The sequence below is a fragment of the Mesoplodon densirostris genome, chromosome 15 (genome assembly GCF_025265405.1).
Source record: "Mesoplodon densirostris isolate mMesDen1 chromosome 15, mMesDen1 primary haplotype, whole genome shotgun sequence".
NCBI lineage: Eukaryota > Metazoa > Chordata > Mammalia > Artiodactyla > Ziphiidae > Mesoplodon > Mesoplodon densirostris.
The window spans coordinates 23649515-23670957 of NC_082675.1; the positions used below are offsets into that span (position 1 = coordinate 23649515).

The 21443-nt window shown below is 54.3% G+C and overlaps 1 protein-coding gene across 1 annotated transcript; it reads right to left on the reverse strand.

Annotated features, from left to right (window-relative positions):
• Window positions 1–3: 3 nt before the first annotated feature.
• Window positions 4–7524, reverse strand: RNF215 (ring finger protein 215). The gene is made up of 9 exons (XM_060119474.1): window positions 7161–7524; window positions 6761–6904; window positions 6206–6277; window positions 6040–6125; window positions 5461–5617; window positions 1470–1589; window positions 1249–1392; window positions 920–1022; window positions 4–830 (listed from the first exon to the last, which is right to left on the reverse strand). Exons 1-9 carry the CDS (start codon window positions 7443–7445, stop codon window positions 808–810), a joined length of 1134 nt encoding a protein of 377 aa, XP_059975457.1. The 5' UTR covers window positions 7446–7524; the 3' UTR covers window positions 4–807.
• Between the last annotated feature and the right edge of the window lie 13919 nt (window positions 7525–21443).

Below are 21443 nucleotides of genomic sequence, written 5' to 3' on the forward strand. Positions count from 1 at the left end.
ATCTAATGTTAAAATATATCCATGTTTATTTTAATATTAAACCTCCCATACCCCAAATCTAAAAAAACGGATGCCCCTGTAAGATGTACCACATTTATCCTGTGGCTTCAAGTAAGCTGGTCAGCAACCTGTAACCCCATGGAGAAGCACAGGACTAGATCGTTTCTAAGGCCTCTGGTCCCAGCCAGGCCCCAGAAGGGAGCCCAGCTGGGCAGGCCATGGGACCTGCAGCAGCCGGTGCCCAAGGACCGAGGGTAGCGGGCAATGGAAGGGCCACTAGGTTTAACATCATAGCCTTCAAGATGTGTCATGGAATATGGTCAGGTTAGAGTGCCCCCAAGGCCAGAGAGATCCTCTCCCAACCCACCCCCAATAAATAAGCACAAAACCTGGCCACTGTAGCCTCAGTCCCCAGGGATGCCCTGACAGGCAGGCCAGAGAGCTCCCAGAGCCCTGTGAACAGCAGCACTGCCCACATCGTCTTCCCCAGGTCCCTGGCCAGAGTCCTGGGAGCTGTCTGAGTGGAGGGCAGGCACACCCCAGGATGGCAGAGAAAGGCCCCAAAGCAGCCTCTCTTCCTGCTGGGTCTGGGCCCTGCATCCTCAGCCTGGGGGCTGTGGTCCCTCCGTCCCAGTGTGGATGTGGTGGGCACCTTGCCCCTCAGCAGGGGAGGCCCTTATCCCTCCTTCCACCCATAGGGTTTTCTGTCCTGTTCCCCCTGCCGTCTGGTTCCAGGCACCCAGGGCCCAGGGCCAGGATGCAGGTGGAGGGGTCCCTTCCCCACATGCAGAGACCCAGCCGGGGCAGCTAATCATCTGAGTAGCGGTCCCCTGCAGAAGAGGAGAAAAAGTATCAGGGAGGGAGGTGTCAGGTGGGAACCAGGTGGAGACGGTCAAGGGCCCCCACCCTTGGTGCTCACCCAGGACATTGAATTTGCACAGCGGGCAGGTCTGCTGGAGCATCAGCCAGGGGTCCACGCAGTCTCGGTGAAACTCATGCTTACAGGGCAGCACCCGGAGCCACTGCAGGGTTGGGGAGAGGGCTCAGGCCACAGGCATAGGCCTCCAGTGGGGGTAGCAGGCCCCACGCCCTCACCTGAGCTGGGGAACTGAAACCCCTGTGACCTGCCCCACCCCCATGCTGCTTTTCATAGCTCTGGTGGGGCTGGGTGAAGGCCTGGTTGGGGTACTTCTCAGGTCTCTTGGGAGCAGGGTAGGGGGCATCACGTGTCAGCCAAAGGGCACTAACTTGCTTGTTGCAGAAATAGTCCAGACACACGGCGCAGGTCTCAGCACCAGGCTCCGGGGGGCCCTGTGCCGCCCGGCCCAGCCGGCAACGCCGGGTCTTGAGGGACGCCAGCCTCTGCATCACCCGGCGCTTAAGCAGGTCCACCTGTGGGGGAAGGGCACACAGTTCCCAAGGGCTGAGGACACCAGGGCTCCCGAGGGCCCCCGAAGGCTGGCTCCCACCTGGCCTTGGGGCTCCCGCTGGCTCTGCCGGGATGCCTGCCGCTGAGCTTGGACCACGAGGCCTGTGCACAGGAGCATGGCCACCAGCAGGATGGTGTTCCACAGCTGTTGCAGGGGCTTCTGGGGAGAAAAGCAGGGTGTCAGGGGCACTGGGGCCACCCCACCCTCTTTACCCAGTAAATCCACCCCAAGGATCAGGCAGATGAGGTCCATGGGCACCATGACCCTGGAGGCGCCACGCTTCCTCTTCTGAAGCTGCTGTCCCCCGCCCCGCCCCCTGCTCTCTCAGGGGCTGCCCCAGCTCCACCCTATATCAGTGCTCAGCCCAGGCCAATCCTGGGCAACAAACCTGGTGTTTGTGCACTCACAGAAGCATCTACTGGCAGCCTCACAGACTCCCCAGCCCAGGACCCCCATCCCTACCCAGCACTCCTCCTGGTCTGCTTTCCTGGCTGCCATCACCCACCCACCCACGCCCATCCAGGCTGAGCATTCACAGCCTGAGAGAGCGCTAGTCCCTAGGCCCTGTCTCCTCATTCCCTAGAGGCCCGGCACGCCCCTCCTCTCCTCCCCACTCTGCTGCTCTTCAGGTGCCCTGCTCAGGCCTCACCAGCCCAGGTCCCACCCACAGTCACAGGGATCTCACCTGCAAACCCGACTACACAGCACCCCTACTTGACCCTTCCCTCTGATGCTCCCCTCCCGCCTCCTCCGCATTCCCCATCCTCAGGAGGAAACCCAAACTCTTCTACCAGGGGGCCCCCAAGGCCCTTGATCTCCACCTCCCCTCCCCATCCCATGCTCCCTGCCCCTCCCACATATGTGCCTTTCCACACTGTTCCCGGTCTTGGGAACTAATGCTCTTCTTCCACGCTCCCTCCCTTGGCTTATGGCTTTGGACACCTCTTGCTCTGGAAGCTTTCCCTGACCAACCCTGCCAGGCAAATGTTCCCCCCTCACCTTCCCTGCCACCCTCCTCATACCCACTCTGCCCTCAGCGGTCCTCCAGCTCCCGCTGGTGGGAGGGAACCACGTCTGAGGTACCTCACTTTGCCTTTGAGAGGCCCCCAGGGGGACACACTGACCTAGACTGAACTGCCATCATATCCAGTGCGGCAGACAGGCTGTGACCACTCAGCAGCTGGCTCAGGAGGTGACACAGCGGAGCAAGCAAGACCCAGCCGCTGACCCACCAGCACACGGGCCTGCAGACGTGTCACAACTAATTAATGCATTTCGTTTAGAAGTTTTCTGCCACCGTGTTCTTCCCCGGCCAATGCTAAAGTTCAACTGCCAACACGTGGTGGGAGAGGGGCTGAGAAGTGGTTTGAGGGGCAAGGTTGGGTGCTGTTAGGGTCACAAGACGTTGCTTTGGTTCAGGGTGGAAGCACTCTGGGGGCCACTGCCAAGAGGGGTCTGTGAGCCCCAGCTTCACGCTCTGTCCCACCCTCGCCCCCTGGCTTGTGTCCGCATCCCCTTTCGTCCATGGTGGGATGGTGACACCTGCTCAGGGAGCTCTCCCGAAGCCCCTAGGCTCAGCTCAGGTGCCTTCACCATGCCTGGAGGGCCATGCCCCTCATCAGCTCAGTAATCACCCCAGCAGGTGACAGTGCCTCTGGCCTAGCTCCTCCCCTGATGGGGCCACATGAGCCCAAGGCTGGAGCTGCCCTGTCCTCATACCCCCTGCCATGCTGAGCCAGGCTGACACGTGGCAGGACTCGCACGACCTTTACACTGTAAGCTCTCTGGGGCAGAACCTGGAGCTCTGTGCTTTGGAGCGAGTTCTGTGCAGTGAGTTCTGGGTGGGCCGAGGGTGTGGCTGGCCTGGAGCTCTACTGGAGGCCAGAGACCCCATCTCCCCAGGCTCGGTGCATCTTGGGGACCCACAGGTGAGGAGGGAGGGCAGGGTTGGGCCTTGTCCATCAGAGCAGTAGGACACGGTCATCAGACTTTTCTGATACATGGTGGCTACAGCTCTGGATGCCCAGAGGCTGGAGGAATGGTGACTGGGCCCTGGGGCTGAGAGCTGGCCCTGGCTGTCCTTCAGACACCTCAGCTACCGTGGGCTCCCAACACCTATACTGGCCCACCCCGGCCAGCAGCAAGGCCAAGGCTGTTTAGCTTTGCCCTCACAACCAGCCAGCCTGACCTGACCTACAGTGCGTGCCCACCTCCTGGCCTCTTGGGCACGCTCCCGGCCTGCTCCTCTCTGAGCTCCAGGCTTTCTGCCCACACCTCCTCCCAGTCTCTCATCTGACAGCCCCTCACCAAATGCCTGCCCCTCCCAGAAGTCCATGTGGGCTGCCCTCCAGGGGGAGAGACAGCAGGCTCTCTCCTCTTCCAGAAAAGCCCTTCCTTCCACTCCCGCAGCCTCACTCCCCACTCCCTCTGCAGAACTGCCGTTCATGCTGCTCAAGCGAAATCGTGCTGTCTGGGCTGCCTCCATGTGAGTTCCTCTTCTCTGCCCGTCTTTGAGGCCTCGAACGGCAGAGCCTGGGTCTTCCAAGGCCTTTTGTACCCTCCACAGCCCTTCTCACGGAGCCCCAAGTGTCCTACGACATCAGAAGTCCTTTGGTGACTGTTGACTTATTCGAGCACTCATAACAATAAAGGTATTGTAGCAGAGCAGCCACCCATCTGCTCAGTGCCCGCCGTGAGATTTACATACACGATCTCAAAAATCCTGTGGCCGTGTGCTATACCTGTTCACAAATGAGGAATGTGAGACCAGAGGTTAAACACGCAGCCTAACATTGCCCAGCTAAGGTTTCAGAGCCTCATTCCAAGTCTGTCTGACTTGAAGCTGCCTTGCACGGCTCCCCACCCACCAAGGCATGCTGGAGGCTGCGTGTCAGGAGAGCGGGGAAAACCTGCCCTGCAGAGTGGGGATTTGAGAAATGCTTGCAGACACAATACCTTTGACCCTCTCTACGCCAAGCACTGGGCAAGCCAGAGACAAATAAGACACAGCCTGGCCTTCGGGAGACAAAGTCACAGTCCTCAACGGTCACACAGGATGGGCTGTCCTAAGAGGCCTATGAAGGGCCTGACAAAGCGCTGCTGTGATTTAAAAGCAGGAGAGGGGGCTTCCCTGGTGGCGCAGTGGTTGAGAACCCACCTGCCAATGCAGGGGACACGGGTTCAATCCCTGGTCTGGGAAGATCACACATGCCGCGGAGCAGCTAAGCCCGTGTGCCACAACTATCGAGCCTGTGCTCTAGAGCCTGTGAGCCACAACTGCTGAGCCCACGCACCACAACTACTGACTCACATGCCTAGAGCCCATGCTCCACAACAAGAGAAGCCACGACAATGAGAAGCCCGTGCACCACAACGAAGAGGAGCCCCAGCTCGCCGCAACTAGAGAAAGCCCACGTGCAGCAACGAAAACCCAATGCAGCCAAAAATAAATTAATAAATTAATTTCTTTTAAAAATTAAAAAAGAATTAAAAAAAATAAAAATAAAAGCAGTAGGGGGGCTGGGGGCCCAATGTGAGGGAGGCTTTCCAAAGAAGGCAGGAGGATGAGTTGTGAGGACTCTGGCTGGACTGGGACATACAGAGCTGGAGAAAGAGGATGTCCAAGCCTACAGACAAGCCCCGGTGGCAGGAGACCGGGGCGTGAGTGGAGACCGGTAAATGGCACAGAGTGGCTGAAGGGTAGGGAGAAGACTGGGAAAAAAACAAGGTGAGTGATCAGGAGAGCTGTGAAAGCCAGGTAAGGAGTTTGAACTTCATTCTGCAGGTGATAGGGAGTCAAAGAAGGCTTCTGAGAGGGACAGGGACGTGACAACAGCAGCAGCTAAGGCTGACTGTGCGTGACCCCGGGTCAGGCACCACACTGAGCACCCACCCGGCCCCTGAACCCTCACAGCAGCCCTGGGAGGTGCAAGGGGTGGTTCTCCCCACCAGGGCAGGAAGACGCCAGAGGACTGGAGACAAGTCATGTGTGTGGTCCCCTCACCCCCACCTCCTCTCTCCAGGCACTCACCTGCTCCTGGGCCCGACTGCCACCCAGGCACACCAAGTCCTGCCATCCTCCGTAGCTGTCCTTGGAGAGGCCACAGGTGGTCCACAGGGTCAGCTTCCACTCGATGTTGGCCGACAGGGACTCTCCGCTGGTGATCTCAGCCGTGGCCTGGGTCCTCCTGGGAGGGGAGGCCAAAGGGGCCAGACGGAAGGGCTCTTGGGAGGAGAGGCCCGGACCCACTCACCCCAGCCTTGTGGGAAAAGGATAGCCCCGAGTATCACCCCACAGTCCTTCTGCTTTGGCCCACACGCCTTTCCCAGCCAGTGGTTTTTCTAGTTCTCATAACAGCCGGCCAAGGAGGCCCTCAAGCACAGGCAAGAGTCAATCAGGAATCTGGCTTCCTTCTTGCTGGAGCCAATCACCTCCACCTATAGAGCTCATGGAACCATATCCTTCTAGTCCCCTCACCCGTTTTTCAGACTAGGAGGCTACAGTCTCAGACTAAGAGGGAAGGCCCTGGTCCCAGGACCCCTGAGCCCACAACAAAGCCAAGGACCCTAGCACCCAAGCCTAGTCCTTTGAGCCCAAACCCCAACTCACTGCAGCAGTGCCTCCAACAGCTTGGTGACATTGGAAGAATAATGGAGGACGATCACTGGCCTGAGCAGAAGCTGGGATATGTCCAGCTGTAGGGGGACGGGGAGGTCAGCCAGGCAGGGTCACCCATTCCCCAGCCTACGTGCCCCGAAAGCTTGATCCGGTTTACCTCTCGGACCACGTTGTGGTTCAAGATGAGGAGAAGCAAGGCAGAGGCTCCCAGGAAGAGTGCCCTCCGCATCTGCAGGACAGAGGCAGAGGGTAGCACACACCCTGCCCACACACCTGTCTCACCACCTGTGGTCATAGTTGTTCTCAGCTCCTGGCTCTGCGGTTAGCATTTCCTCTGGACAGATCAGCTATAAGCTCCCTGAGATCAAGGGCAAAAACCCTTATTCCTCTCACCTTCCCCGCAAATGCTCTGTGGGACCCAAATAATACTGTGCCTTCCCTGGTCCAAGCGGGACAGGCCTGCCCACCGACCCCCAGCAGGAACTCCCCACTGGATACTCTCAGAGTCTGGTCGAGCTTCCTGACTCTCTCTGGCCTCCTCCCACCTCCCTGCTGCCAACCGCACTGACTCCAGTCTACCCCTGGGGTCCCTTGCCCCAGCCAAGCCCAGGGCTTCTCTAGAAGCTCCTTAGGGGCCCACCTGGTAGTCTGGCTCTAGCAGTTGCCTTGAAAACCCTTCCTCCAGCCCCCTTTCCACACACACCCCCTGCACCTGCTGAACCAGAGCCTTAGGATAGGCCTGTGGGCCGCTGTCCTGACTCTCCTGGTGAATCTGGGCCTCCTGCTCCTTGCCCACGTATGCCACTGCAATCCAGCCTTCTACGGGTACCTCCTGCTCAGCATCCACGATGTCCATCTGTGGGGCGAGGGGCCATGGTAGAAGGAGGAGGGGGAGGAAGGGGGATTGGTCACACAAGCGATGCAAGGCCAGGGTTTGGGAATGAGTCTCGAGGGGAGGGCATCTGATCTCAGGTTCTGGAAGCAGGAATGCTGGGGGCCTGGACAGCCTGGGGAAGGGGCGCTGGGCTGACAGGGCTTGGTCCAGGATGAAGGCTGGATCTGGGTGCAGGGTCTACGGCGGGGCGGGGACCATATGGCTCAGCGGCGCTCACCAGCAGCAGGCGGCCACCCAAAGGGAGCGCCGGGTCGGCCTCGGGGCCGATCCTGACGCCCTCCAGCAACAGAGCGTCCTCCCGCGGCAGCCTCACGTCCACCCGCACGGCGCGGGCCCCGCCCCGCCCCGCCCTGGCAGTGGGCTCGCTGCCGTCCGCCGCGGCCCCGGGCCCCGCCAGGCCCAGCCAGAATGGCAGCAGGGGCAATAGAAGCAGCAGTGGCGATGGCGGCGGCGGAGGAGGCGGCGGCGGCGACCTCGGCGTGGGGCGAGCGGCGGGGCCCATGGCCGGACACAGGGGCGCCGGGGGTCCTGGGAGCGTGGGGAAGCGGAGGGAGCCAGGCCGCAGCCGGACGGGGCGGGACGCCGGGAGGGGCGGGGGCGGGGCCGTGGCCGGACGGGGAGGAGCGCCGGGAGGCGGGGTGGGCTCGCGGCGGCTCCCGCGCCCAGACCCGGCCGCGCGCGCCCCCTGGTGGCCGTGGAGAACACAGGCGCCGGCGGTCAGCGGGGCTGGAGCCGGGAGGAGGCCAGGTCAACGAGCAGAGGTGGGAAGTCAGAGGAGGCGCTCCCAGCTTTCGGTTGTCAGACGGCGGAGACCAGAGGAAGGGAGACCGACGGAGATAGTTGAAAGATAGCTGGCGACTTGGGGAGCCGGAGGCACGATCGGGGCCCCAGAAGGGCAGCAACGAGGAACTTCGCTAGCCCTTGCTCTGGAGCCGCCCGACGGTCACACGGTTGGCCTGGTTCTCCATTTCTCCATCAGACTGAACTCCAGAGACTGGCCTGACAGGCGTTCGGGGGGTGGGGAGGCGCGAGATTGAGGCAAGGGTCCTGGAGGGACAGAGAGAGGGGCCAGGGACGCCCAGCTGACACAGTTCCTCAGTGGGGCCCAGAGGCTGGGTCTTCAGGCCTTGAAACGGGCACGATAGAAGACCAGCACTGCCTCACCCCCAACAAGTCATGTCTGATGCCCACTGGAATGTGAAAGTGCCATGGACGGTCCTAAAACTCGTTCTTCTCTCCCAGGGGTTGCTGCTGCTGGGAGCTGGCTCAGTCTGAAAACTTAAAAAAAAATTGTATCGTGATAAAAGGGCAAAGGCCTGAGGAGCCATGACACTCTTTCGCCCAATATTTTATTATGAAAAAATTCAAGCATGCAGAAAAATTGAAAGAATTTTACAGGGAACACCTGTATAACCACCAACATTGAACTATCAAGATGCTCCTGAAGAATAAGATGGAGAGAATAAGACAGTCTGATATCAGCCTGAAGTCAGACAAATAGGGCATCAAACGCAGAAGCCAGAAACTGACCCGCACACAAAAGCATGGCTGTGTAAGAAGAAGCGTTGCATTTGAGGAGAGGGGAGGAGGCAGTAGGATGGACTGTTTGATAAATTGTGCTAAGGGAATGGGTTCCCATAAGGAAAATAAATGGTATTAGACTCCTACTGTACATCATACACAATCAATTCCATGTGGATTAAAGACCTAAATATGAAAAGTAATACCCTAAACATTTTTAGAAAAAAAAAATAGGAGAATATCTTGGTTACTTCAAGGTCAAGAGAGATTTTTCTTTCTTCCAACTTTATGGAGATATAATTGACATACAGCACTGTATAAGTTTAAAGGGCTACAGCATCATGATTTGACTTACGTACATTATGAAATTATCATAAGTTTAGTGAACAGTCATCGTCTCAGATAGATACAAAATTAAAGAAATGGAGGACTTCCCTGGGGGCACAGTGGTTAAGAATCTGCCTGCCAATGCAGGGGACACGGGTTCAAGCCCTGGTCTGGGAAGATCCCACATGCTGCAGAGCAACTAAGCCCATGAGCCACGACTACTGACCCTGCACTCTAGAGCCTGCGAGCCACAACTACTGAAGCCCGCGTGCCTGGAGCCCATGCTCCACAACAAGAGAAGCCACCTCAATGAGGAGCCCGCGCACCACAACGAAGAGTAGCCCCTGCTCACTGCAACTAGAGAAAGCCTGCACGTGGCAACAAAGACCCAATGCAGCCAAAAATAAAAAATAATAATAAATTTTAAAAAAAGAAATGGAAAAAATTGTGATGATAAGTCTTAGGATTTACTCTGAACAACTTTCATATATAATATTCAGCAGTGTTAATTCTATTTATCATGTTGTACATTATATCCCTAGTACTTATTTATCTTATAACTGGAAGTTTGTAGTACCTTTTAACTGCCTTTATCCAATTCCCCCTCCCCCAGGAGAGATTTCTTACTACATAAAAGCAGATTAGAAAGGAAAATATTGAAAAAAATTCATCCACAATAAAAAATGAAAAACCCTGTTAACCCAAACATTGTAAAAAAGCGGCAGGGAAAGCCACCAAATGAGAAAAGGTATTTGCAACCAAAGGATTCATATGCAGAATATACAAATACATAGATATGGGCACAAGATACAAATAGGCATTTGCCAAAAGAGGAAACAAGAATGGTCAATAAATATGAAAAGATGCTCAACCTAATCATTAATCAGAGAGATACAAATTAAGGTCTTATGAGAGATCAACTGGCAAAAATTTGAAGTCTGACAATGCCAAGTGCTTGTAGGAATGTGGATCTGTACACTGCTGATGGACGTACAGCCTGGTTGTGCTGGTACAGGACAGCCACGCTGGTAATAATTGTACATCAAATAAAACTGAAGATGCACACTCTCAGGAATTCCACTCCTGGGTATACTGTGCACTCGAGAATAGTGGTTCTCAACACAGACTGAGCATTAGAATCATTTAAGGATCTTCTAAAAAATACTGATGCCCAACCTCTACTCCAAATCAACTGAATTGTTATCTCTGGAGGTGGGGCCTTTGTTGTTGAAAATGATAAAAAGCTTGCACACCAGGTGACTCTGCTGGCTGAGAACCATTCCCTGGGCATGTGCAGGACATCCCTATTTGAATAGTAAAAGATTGAAAACAGCCCGACTCACAATCACTAAAGAGATAAATCCTGATATCTTCATGTGTAACATACAATTCAATAGAGAAAAATAAATGGACTAGGTATGTGTATCACCATGGATAATTCTAACAGAATGCTTAGCTCAAAAAGCAAGTCTCCAAATAATACATGCTATTTAAGTTCAAAAAAATCGACTTAAGGTCAACATACAAAAATCAGTTGTGTTTCCATATACCAGCAATGAATAATCCTCAAAGGAAATTAAGACAACAATTCTATTTACAATAGTATTCAAAAGAATAAAAATATCTGGGAGGGACTTCCCTGGCAGTCCAGTGGTCAAGACGCCCGGCATGGGTTCCATCCCAGGTTGGGGGACTAAGATTCCCGCGTGCTGCGCAGCGCATCCAAAACAAAAAGAATTACCATCGGATCCACTTCTAGGTATATCCAAAAGAATTGAAGGCAGGGACTCAAACAAGTGTTTGTACACCAGCATTCATAGCAGCATTATTCACAATAGCCAAAATATGAAAACAACTGTTACTGAACCAGGTTCGTTTTGCCCGTTGCACAAGCCAAAACGCTGGGACACTGAGGTTTGCAGCAAAGAAAGGGTTTATTCATAAGGCAGCCAAGTGAGGAAAGAGGAGAACAAGTCTCAAGTCTGCCTGCCTGAAGGCAAGGGGCTCCGGGGTATTTATGGGATGAAGATAAAGCAAGCAGGGCAGTCTGAGACATGGGGAGTGTGGGGAGCGTAGGGAAAGGCGATTGGAAAAAGGGGCGGTAATCTTCATTCTGCACAGGCGTAACTGAACTACAGGTCTCTGCACGTTCACAGCACAATCTGAGAGTGGAATTTTGGCCCTCTGACATCAAAAGGTCACCAAGTGGGCACTCGAGCATGCCCAGTTGGAGGGTCAGTGGTCCTATCCAGTCTTAACCAGCTCACCTCGAACTAGGCACAGCTGACTCTAAGTTTCTGGAAAACAACTCAGGCAAATATTTTATTGTTTAGGCCACTGCTGCTTGGAGAACATGCATCTTAAAATGACCTTGATTAGTGAAGCCAGGTGAAATGGATTTGACTCATTACCCCCAGTTTTGCAACAGAAATGTCCATCAGTGGATAAATGGGTAAACAAATTTTGATATGTTCATATGCTGGAATATTATTTAGTCATAAATAGGACTGAGGTGCCGACATCCATGGCAACATGGACGAATCTTGAAAACATTATGCTAAGTGAAATTAGCCATACACAAAAGGCCATGTATTATTGTATGATGTGTCCAGAATAGGTAAATCCATAGAGATGGAAAGCAGATCGGTGGCTGAGGAGAAGGGAAAATGACAGATGACTGCTTCACAGGTACGGGGCTTCCTTCTGGGGTGACGAAAATGTTCTGGAACTGGATAGAGGTGCTGGTTGCCCAACGTTGTGAACGTACTCAATACCACTGATTTTCTTACTTTAAAATGATTCATTTTATGTTGTGTGAAACTCACCTCAACGGCAAAAACCCCGCAGGACTGTCTGTATTTTTAAGGAATGCATTCACTTGTAACAAAACTCTAGAAATATCAGGCAAACGAGAAACACAAAGTTCAGTTCACCAGTGTGGGATGTAACTGGGGAGGGACACCCTCCCCAGCGGTCTCGGTGTTCTGCTTTTTAAGTCACATGATTGTTCGTTATATCATTCTTCTTTGTATAGGTTACTAACATTCTTTTGCATGTCCTAAGTTGCAGAATGCACGGTGGAGGCCCCTTGGTGTCCACGGAGACTCTTGCTTCTCTGATTCTGTGAATGTCCCAACCCCTCTGTCAGCCCCAATGACAAGGTTGCAAGGACACACCCTGTAATTAGCCAGGCCATTGGCTCCACTGCCTCCCTATCCCTGTCCCCACCACTTTCTCCCTACACCCCTTAGGCAGGGGGTCCTTGCTGCCCCCCAACACACACACACCTACCAGATACAGATCCCACCTCACACCCATCCCCCACCTAGAACGCATCTCTTCTTCCCCACAAATGTCCACATCCTAGCCTTCTGTCGGCGCGAGCCTGAGGGCTGCTGTAAACTTGGTGAGTGACCAGTGTTACCCTGCGGTCTGTCCTCCCACGGGGTAACCTTGGTGATCCTGGAAGAGACAAAGGCTTGAGGATACAGTCTCAATGTGGGAGGGTGTAGCCCAAGCCAGGCCAGCCCAGCTCAGGCCCTTCTGCTGCTGGGTGGGGTGGGGTTGGGGGCGGTAGAGGAGCAGTAGAGATCAGCCTTGCTAATGATGGGAGAGTAAGCCCAGGAACAGAGGCAGCAAAGGACCAGAGATTGACTACAGGGAGGTGAATGCCCACAGAGGCCCTGCTTGGGAACAGAGCATCTAAAGACAAGAGAGACCAGGGCTTCCCTGGTGGCGCAGTGGTTAAGAGTCCGCCTGCCAATGCAGGGGACATGGGCTGGAGTCCTGGTCCGGGAAGATTCCCACATGCTGTGGACCAACTAAGCCAGTGCACCACAACTACTGAGCCTGCTCTCTAGAGCCCACGAGCCACAACTACTGAAGCCCGTGTGTCTACAGCCCGTGCTCCTCAACAAGAGAAGCCACTGAAATGAGAAGTCCGTGCGCCACAATGAAGAGTAGCCCCTGCTCACTGCAACTAGAGAAAGCCTGCATGCAGCAACAAAGACCCAATGCAGCCAAAAATAGATAAATAAAATATATAAATTTATAAAAAAATAATAAATAAAATAATAAAGACAAGAGACCACAGGGGAGGAAGGGATCCCAGAAGGGATCCCAGCTAGGGGAGGAGGTGGGTCACAGGGCCTGGTGCTGACCCTCAGGCCACTCTACTCTCAGGGATGGATGGACAGGATGCTCAGCCCTGCAGGCCCCTCCAGAAGAGCCAAACCCCCAAATCCTGGCTTGCTTCACTTCTGGGGCAGGGTAGGGAGCTGGTAGGGATAGAGCCATCAGTTTCTCAGCCTGTGCCTCCAGGTAAGCTGCTTCCCTTTTCTTGGCCTGTGTCAGCAACTGGGAGTTGGACTAAAAATTTGGGGGGTGGGTCTTTTCACCAGGCATGCTGTGATCCCAAGTGGCTTGTGTCTTGGAATACAAGGTTTCCTGGCTCTGCGCTGGGCTGTGAACTGTGTGGAGGAGGCCCTCCATCCCCCATCTTTCCTCATCCCCCGTAAAGTTGAAAGGGGACAGAGGAAGAAGTGAAGCCGTTAATGAAAGTGTGAGGCATGGGGTGCCTTACCCCAAGCACTAATGGGGCAGGGGCAGGGAAATGGTTTAGACTTGGTACCAGGAACGTGATATGTGGTGAGGCTGGCACGAGCCCAGGGCTGCTCTTCCTCTGCAGGAAATGAATTCTTCATTGTGATTCCAGGCTGTGCATAAAATGGTCAAGCATCCCATGAGTCCACGGATGGTGGTGCTGGCAGAAGGATGAAGGGCAGGGAAGGCAAATGCATGTGCAGAATACAAGTCTGCTCCAGTGAGCACGAACCTCGGCCCCTGTGATGGAGGAGCGCCAATGTGATTGAGCTGCCACCAGGTGGCAGGCTAGTCCCCAGGGAATGGGGCCACACTGGGGCCCAATGTTGGTCTCTGCTGTTTTTACAAAGGGGCCTTGAGGAAGGCAATGCCTTGCTCACAGGAATGTACCACCCATGGGGGTGTGAACTAAAAAGGCTGCCTACCATATCAGTAAACAAAGGATGTCGCAGCCATCAAGCCACCACATTATAGCCACCCCACCAGTGAGCCCTGAGGGAACTCAGGATGAGAAAACAAAGGATGCTGGCCCCATGTAGCTGAGGTGCATATCAAAGGAATGATTTCAGTGAGCCCAGACTCTTCCCATACCCAGAAAAGCACCACATTCCTTACCTTAAGATATCTGGTTTTCTTATCTTAACAGGAATCTTTTGATGTTCTGACTACCTGGTCTTTGTTGCAAAAACTCCTATGTACCCTTGCTTCCCCACCTTCCTCTTCTGAACAGTTTCTCAGAATTATCTGAGATGATGTGTCCCGGGTTTAAGTCCTCAGTTTTGGCCACTGAATAAAACATAACTTTTAGGTTGTGCATTTTTTTTTCAGTTGACAGGGGCTTCAAACCCAGTTGCAGCAACAGAGGTCTAGGCTGGTGGGAGGACTGTATTTTCAGAACTCAGAGGTCCCTGAGATCTCTTCACCTTATAGGCACAAGCCCCAGAACACATACGAAATCATCTTAGAAAAATCTTAGACTGTCCCTTAGTTGCCTGGTTTCATCATCACCCCCCTCTACTCACCCAGACGCCCAGCGAGGGGTGTTGACCCACCTGAGATCACACAGGGCAGGTGCAGATAAGGAATGTAAATGTGGTGTGGCAAGAGGAGGGGCTGCAGAGTAGAAGGGGGGTCAGGGTGGTCAGGGTCCAGTCCTAAGGGGACAGAGTGAGTGTTGGGTCATGCCCACAAATGGATGTTGACCACCTGCGGGGTTCTAGGCACTGGACATGTAGCCATGACTATGACCAGCAATGGCTCCTGCCCTTGAGAATAGATGGTCAACTATAACCATGTATTTCAGACCATGGTAAGTGCCACCTGAAGGAGATAAAAATAGCATTAGAGAGTGACCAGGGCTGGGGCTGCTTCAGCTTCAGTGGCAGGGAAAGAAGGACTGTCCAAGAGCAGTGCAGTGAGGGTTAAGACCTGAATGGCAAAAATATCTGGGGGAAGAAGCAGGAAGTTCAAGTAAAACAGCTGATACATTTACTATGTTCCAGGTACTGTTCAAGTGAATTGCAAGAACTAGCTCATTTAATCCCATCACCACCACATGAGGTAGTAAGATTGTCATTGCCATCCGATGGAAGGGAAATTGAGGCACAGAGGTCAAGTAACCCCAGTAAGTGATGGACCCTGGACCTGAATGCAGGTGGTCTGGCTGCAGAGTCGGTGGGCTCACCCTGAGCTGCCCTGCTTCTCAAAGGCACTGGCCGGGAATGAAAAGTCTGGCTGTAGAATCTGGATTCTGTCTTGGGTGTGGGTAGAGATGACAACCCACTCTTCCCAGCGGAAGCCTCCAGGCTTGTGCCAGTTAGTGGCAGAGCCAGGGCAGAGTCTCCAGCACCCCTCCGGCCCTCCCCTCCCTTCTCCTCCTCACCCCTTCCCTCCAGGAGCCCTGAAATGCCTGCTCCCTGCCCCCAGCCTCTTGGTTCACAGCTAAGTGGGCCACCTCACTCTAAAGGGATTTGACTCCTGGAGAGAACTGGAGACTGGTGAGAAAGGGCTTAGGGATTAGACAGTGATACCCGGGAAGGTAAGGGACTTAATTAGGGGGGTTCGGGTGTGGGAAGTGGGGCAGGGAGAGGATTTGTGTCTTCGCAAAGCCAGGGTAGACTACGCAAGTGAGGAGGAAGTGGGCTCCTGAGGAGGAGCCAGGCAGGCTTGGTTTCTCATGTGCTGTTGGGCCTTCAGAAATAACACGTAATAGATTATAGTACTGATAACCCCTCCCATTTGTGCACCCACCACTTTTCCAGCCATTATTTCACTTGGAAATCTCACAGCAGCCCTGGGAGAGAGGCAAGGATTATTTTTCTCCCCAGGTGACAGGCACCCAGAGAAGGCAGGTAGGTGACTTTGCCACCGGAGGAGCTGGGGCTTGGCCACAGGTCTCCTGGCTCCTGGTCCAGGTCTGCTGCCTCTGCTTTCACAATATCAGTCCAGGGGGAGAGGCAAGAGCAGGGCATCAAGAAGCTGCAGCAGAAGTCATCGGGAACTCAGGCTGCCACCTCCTAGACGGAAGTCCCTGAACACCCCTGGCCTCCTTGTTTGGGGGGTGGGGGTGGAGGGCCAGTGGGGAAAGCAGGAGGGAGAAAAAACCATAAGGTTATAGATAGGTTGCCATCCTGTATTCTGGGCAACTGGGCAGGGCTGCAGCTGGAACCCGAGGGGCCTGCAAAGAGGGCTCCTTATCCTGCCTCCTCCCCTAGATATAACCCTCAACCAAAGAGAGATCCACGTGTGTCCCTTCAACCTACAAAGGCACTCTCGTCCACAGTCTGAACTTACCCTGGTGGATATTCTACTCTTGTTCAACATCAAGGATGCCCAGTCCCGAGAAGAAGAAAGACCACCCCCCTTGCTCAAAGATCTCAGACTAGGCCCTCCCCACCACTCAAAGGTCCTTCCTGACGCCCGGCCCTCCTACAGCCACATCCCCCCACGCCCTGACTCTTTATCTGGCCCCCACTGCCCCCTCACTTCTCCACAGCCTGATCTCAGTCTGGGCGTGCCCCCCACCAATACTGTAAGTTCCCCGGGCACAGTTTTTGACTCCATGATTAGCACAGTGCTCAGTTAAATAAGTGCTGAATGAATGAACAAACGTATGAATGAACGTTTGAATAAATGAATGAATGGTCCCCAGGCCTCCTGCTCCCTCCAATCTGGCCGAGTCCTGCTCAGCTATCAGGTCTCTGGGAAACCAAGGATGACCCCGTCCCCTGACTGGAGGGGGACCCTCCCCTCTGCACCCCATATGGTGGCACTGGCCACTCTGTACCGAATGGCCTTTGGCTTTGGCTGTCCCACTGCGGACCAGGAACTCCTGGAGGGCAGGGCCTGCTAGCCTCATCCTCTGAGGTGTCCCCATGCCTAGCCCCATGCCCGCTGCATAAGTGCTGGTGGAGCAAAGGCATGAAAGGTGCTCTAGCTTCAAGCTCCACTCAGGAGCCGAAGTCTGGGCTGCCTGGGTGGGGGGGAGGGGCAGGCACAGGAGTGGGTCCCTCACCACTGCTTCCTTATTCTGCTGCTCTCACCTCCACTGTCCAGGCCGTGTAGTCCTGGGTGGTGCAGATTTCTTTATTCCTTCCCCACTTTGCTGGAAAAAGACTTGAGGCAACACGTGGGCAGGGCTGGGAGGAGGCTCAGAGTCAGGGCCTTTCTGCATGGCCACCCATAAGTACAAGGGCTTTCCAGAGAGTTCCAGCTGCCTCAGCCTCCTGGAAGTAGAGTGTTCCACAAATATTTGTTAAAGGGTTTAAAGGATTGTTCTCTCTGACTCTCAAATCCCCGTGCCAATCTCCGCACCACCCCTTCCCCGTTGGCACCACAGAATCAGAAGGCAGGGCACCCAGTGGCCTCCAACCTCCTGGTCAATGCCCTTGTTTTAGAGAAGAGTCATCCAAGGCCCAGGTCAAGGGCAGATGGCCCCAAGGAGGCCCCCTGCTGAATAGTCACTGCAGCACATTCACTGAAGAATGTGGTCTAGGGACTTCCCTGGTGGTCCGGTGGGTAAGACTCTGCAGTCCCAACGCAGGGGGCCCGGGTTCGATCCCTGGTCGGGGAACTAGATCCCACATGCATGCTGCAACAAAGGATCCTGCATGCCACAACGAAGATCCTGTGTTCCACAACTAGGACCCGGTGCAGACAAAATAAATAAACAAACAAATAAATAAATAGTTTAAAAAAAAAAAAAAGAATGTGGTCTAAAGCCCAGGCTCTGGACTCCCAGTCCAGCGCTCCTGCCTGTGTTCAGAGCCGCCTCCCAGAGGAATCTCAAGCCCTGGGCACTACCTCCCAAGACTAGAACTGTCACCCAATATGCCTCCTAAATCTCTGGGTTCCAGCAGTCTTCTTTCAGCTGTCCACATGCCATGGCCGGCAGGGTATACTCAGAACAGCACACCCATCACAGAGCTCGCAGGTGGCAGGGCCTGGATCTCGCCTCTGGCCTGCCTGATCTGCGAGGCTGGGCTCCTTCTCTTGGGCCAGGTTGTTGCCTGACAGTCACCACTACAACACAAAGCAGTCAGTGTCAAGGCCAGGAGAGAGGGGTTACTGGTTGGCAGAGATCATGCTGGGTTGAGTGGATCAGGGAGAAGTTCCTGGAAACATCCCTGGATCCGGCTTTGGTAAGGCCAGGGAAGATCTGGCAGGAGGAAACAGGAGAGGGAAGCAGCTCTGAAGAGGCAGGAGGGCAGAAGTGCATCTAAGGAGCAGCTTGGAGGTTCTCTGACTGAAATTAAAGTGTGCAGTGGGGAGAAGTGGCAGTCAAGGCCACAAGGGATGCTGGGATGAGCTGGGGGTAGGCCTTGAATGCAAGTCAATGAGGTTGGGCTGACTCCTGAAGGAACTAGGGAGCCATTGCAGATTCTTGAGTAGGGGAGCAACATACCTAACAGGGAGGGAGAATTGCCAGACCATGATTGGGGGATAGAGAAAAGGTGGGGATGTGGAGGAGAGAGTTCTCTTAGTAACCAGCCTGGAGGAGTTTAAATATAGATAATAAATAATAAATAAATAAATAAATAAATAATCCAGATTTTGATTCTAGGATTTATTTGATCAGATTAGCCACTCCATAGTGGGCTGGAGATAGGTAAGTTTCAGTGGACAAAGGAGAAGCAGGCAGCCCCAGGGCCTGGGAAGGGCAGACTGGAGGAAGTGTACTTCATTTAGGCCTTTATAGTGGATAAATCCAGATTCCCTGGGAGAGGGGGCTTGTTTGGGGCTGGAGACTGTTTCCTGTTGGGTGAACGTTTTCCTTGTGCTTTCCTGGGAAGCCTCTCCAGGCAGTTCCCAGGCTAGTCCAAACCTCAGCCTGTGGGCACCTGGGAGCATTTGGCCTAGAAGCCCGAGACTTGGGTTCAAGTCACAACTGCAGGCACTCTCACATGACTGCCTCTCTCCCTCAGATTTCTCAAGAAGTCACCTGACCTACCTAACTTAGGGGGTCACCATGGGCTTAAATGACAAGCTAGGTCTGAAAGTGTCTTGTAGACTGTAAAGTGCTGAACCAACCTAAGCAGTTGTTCTATTTTCCTTTGAGTAGGTCCCTCACTGAAAAGAACATCTTGCCCCTGGAAGGGTCTAAAAGAAAGATCTCAGCCCGGCACGCAGCAAGGAAGTCGGTTGTGTCCTGCCCTGAGCCAAAGCCGATGGGTCTGTAACCAGGGCAGGACTGCTAGGACTGCCTGAAAATGCTTCACAGGTGTGGGAGCGGGGGCCTCTCAGAAACCAGGCTGGACCCAAGACCCTCACTCTGTGCCTGGCTGCAGACCTCCATGGTGGAGGCCTCGCCAGGTGCAGAGCGAAGTCCTCCCAAGTGTCTTTAATGGGCGTGCTGTAGCCTGCCTCTGCCTTCTAACCCAGAGAGCCAGGGGCGGTCTGCTTTCCACTCTCCTGGAGTGCAGAGTACAGAGGTGGCAGGGGTTTTGCTCTGGGAGGTGTGATGCTCACGGTCTCCTAGGCCTCGCTCTGCATGAATTCCAGGCAGTAAGAGGAGGGTGCGACTCAGCACCTTCCACGGGCTAGGCACCCCGTGAAATTCTCCACATCTGTCACGCCACTAACAACTTTGGGCCTGTTTCCACGGCTGTTAAGTGAGGTGAGCTGCTTGATCCCTAAATGATCTATGTTTGAGTCTCTTTCCCAGGGCTCCCCCAGGACCTAGCTCTGTGCCTACGGGAGTGTTTCTTGCATTCATTCATTCATTCGGCATTCATTTATTGAGCAGCCCCTGAGTGCAGGATGCTGTGCCGGGGGGAGGGGCTTGTGGGGGTTCAGGGGTGAGTAAACAGGGTCCTGTGCCCAAGGACCTCATGATCTAGCAGGGCAGATGCTCCTAAGCAGGGCCACGTCAACATCCTGCTGGTCCTCCTGGCTCAATCCTTCTCTCCCCTCCTCTCTGGTTGTAGCCATGCTTCCTATCTACCACCAGAACTTTGCTCGTGCCATTGTGCCAGCATGGAATGAAGGAATCTCCTTTCCATTTCCTTCCCATCCCAGATTTTTAGGGCCCAGTCCAATGTCACCCCCTCCATGAAGCCTTCTAGGATTATTCCAACCCAAAGCAAATTCTACCCCCCCTTAAGATCCCAGGTACTTGCCAGCTCTCTTTGGGACATTTATCTCATCCTTGTATTCTAGTTGATGGTGCCTGTGTCTTACCTTTGGGAGTGCAGGATGGCATCCGACCCATTTCGGGATCCCCAGAACAGCGCCTAGGGCCTGGCACGCAGTAGAAGGAAAGAATGGCCAAGGCATGTGACCAGCTGCTACCCTGGAGGTAGGATTAGAGTAGGGGAGGGGGAAACCCAGACAGAGAGGGAGGGCTGGTGAGCTCAGAAAGTAGGAAATGGCTTCATTGTATGGGGAAGGGGCATGGCAGGACAGTCAGATGGCATCTGTCTTGCAAATCAGACTTGCAGCTAGCTACATGGGAACCCACAGCTCCGGCCCCTGGGTGTGAGCGGGGGGGGGGGGGGGGGAAGCAGATAAGCTGATTGAAGGCCCGTTTTCATTGGGCCATCGCTTTCACTGTGGCTTCCTCCACATCCACCCTGCATCTCCACCCCGAGGCCGAAGCCTGGCCAGGCAGGCAGCAAAGGGAAGCTCTGCAGAGCGGACAAAGGAGTGGTCACATAGGGGAACCCTGTGCTAGGCACTGCCCTGAGTGCAGGGCAAGCTATGTACATTAGCTTGCTTTATCCTCTCATGCTGACTCAAGGTCCAGATCATCCAAATCCATTTAGTGAATGAAGAAGCTTGGATTCAGAGAGGTGAAGTTGCTCCCTGAAGTCTCATAAAAACAAGGGGAAGATTTAGGATTCAAACCCAGGTCTTCTGATTCCCAGAGAGGAAGCAATCCTCCATGCCAGCTGAGGGTGCCAGCACCTTATGAGCCTCTCAGAGAGCTGCGAAGGTCAGAAGCAGAGGACAGGGCTCTGGGTGGGGAGATGGGGTCTGGGCTTCCTTACCCCGCCTCAGCCTGCCTGCCCCGAAAGGGGAGGGGAAAGGCTGTTAACACTGAAAGGCCCCAAGCTGGGTTTGCAGCAGTGGTCCAAAATCCATGGCAAGACAGGAGGAGGGCAGGGGCCCCAGAGAGAAAAGGCCAAGGCCACTGTCCTGGAGGCAGGGCGATGGCTAGACTTAGGGGACCTGGTCCCCTACAGAGGCATCAGTCAAGCTCCCTCCTGTATTGGAGGGAGAGGTCCTGCACCGTGGGGACCTGATCTTAGAAGAGCTCATTAGATGGCACCTAGTTGGGGACACTAAGGCCTAGAGGGTTCAGGTGTCTCCTCCAAGGTCACAATGTGAGCTAAGGGTAAATTGGGGACTGGAACCCAGACTTCCTGTCCTTCTCATGTCTACCTGCCTCGGCCCCGGTGGACACTCCTGCTCGCCTCCTGCTCAGGTCTCCGCTTCAGGAAGGCGGAGGGTACCCGCGTCAGACGCTCCTGCGCCCAGCGCATCTCTCCCTACTCCGCCCCTTGGGATCCTTTAAGAGGCGGGGCTTGGCTGCCAACCGCGGCCCCGGCAA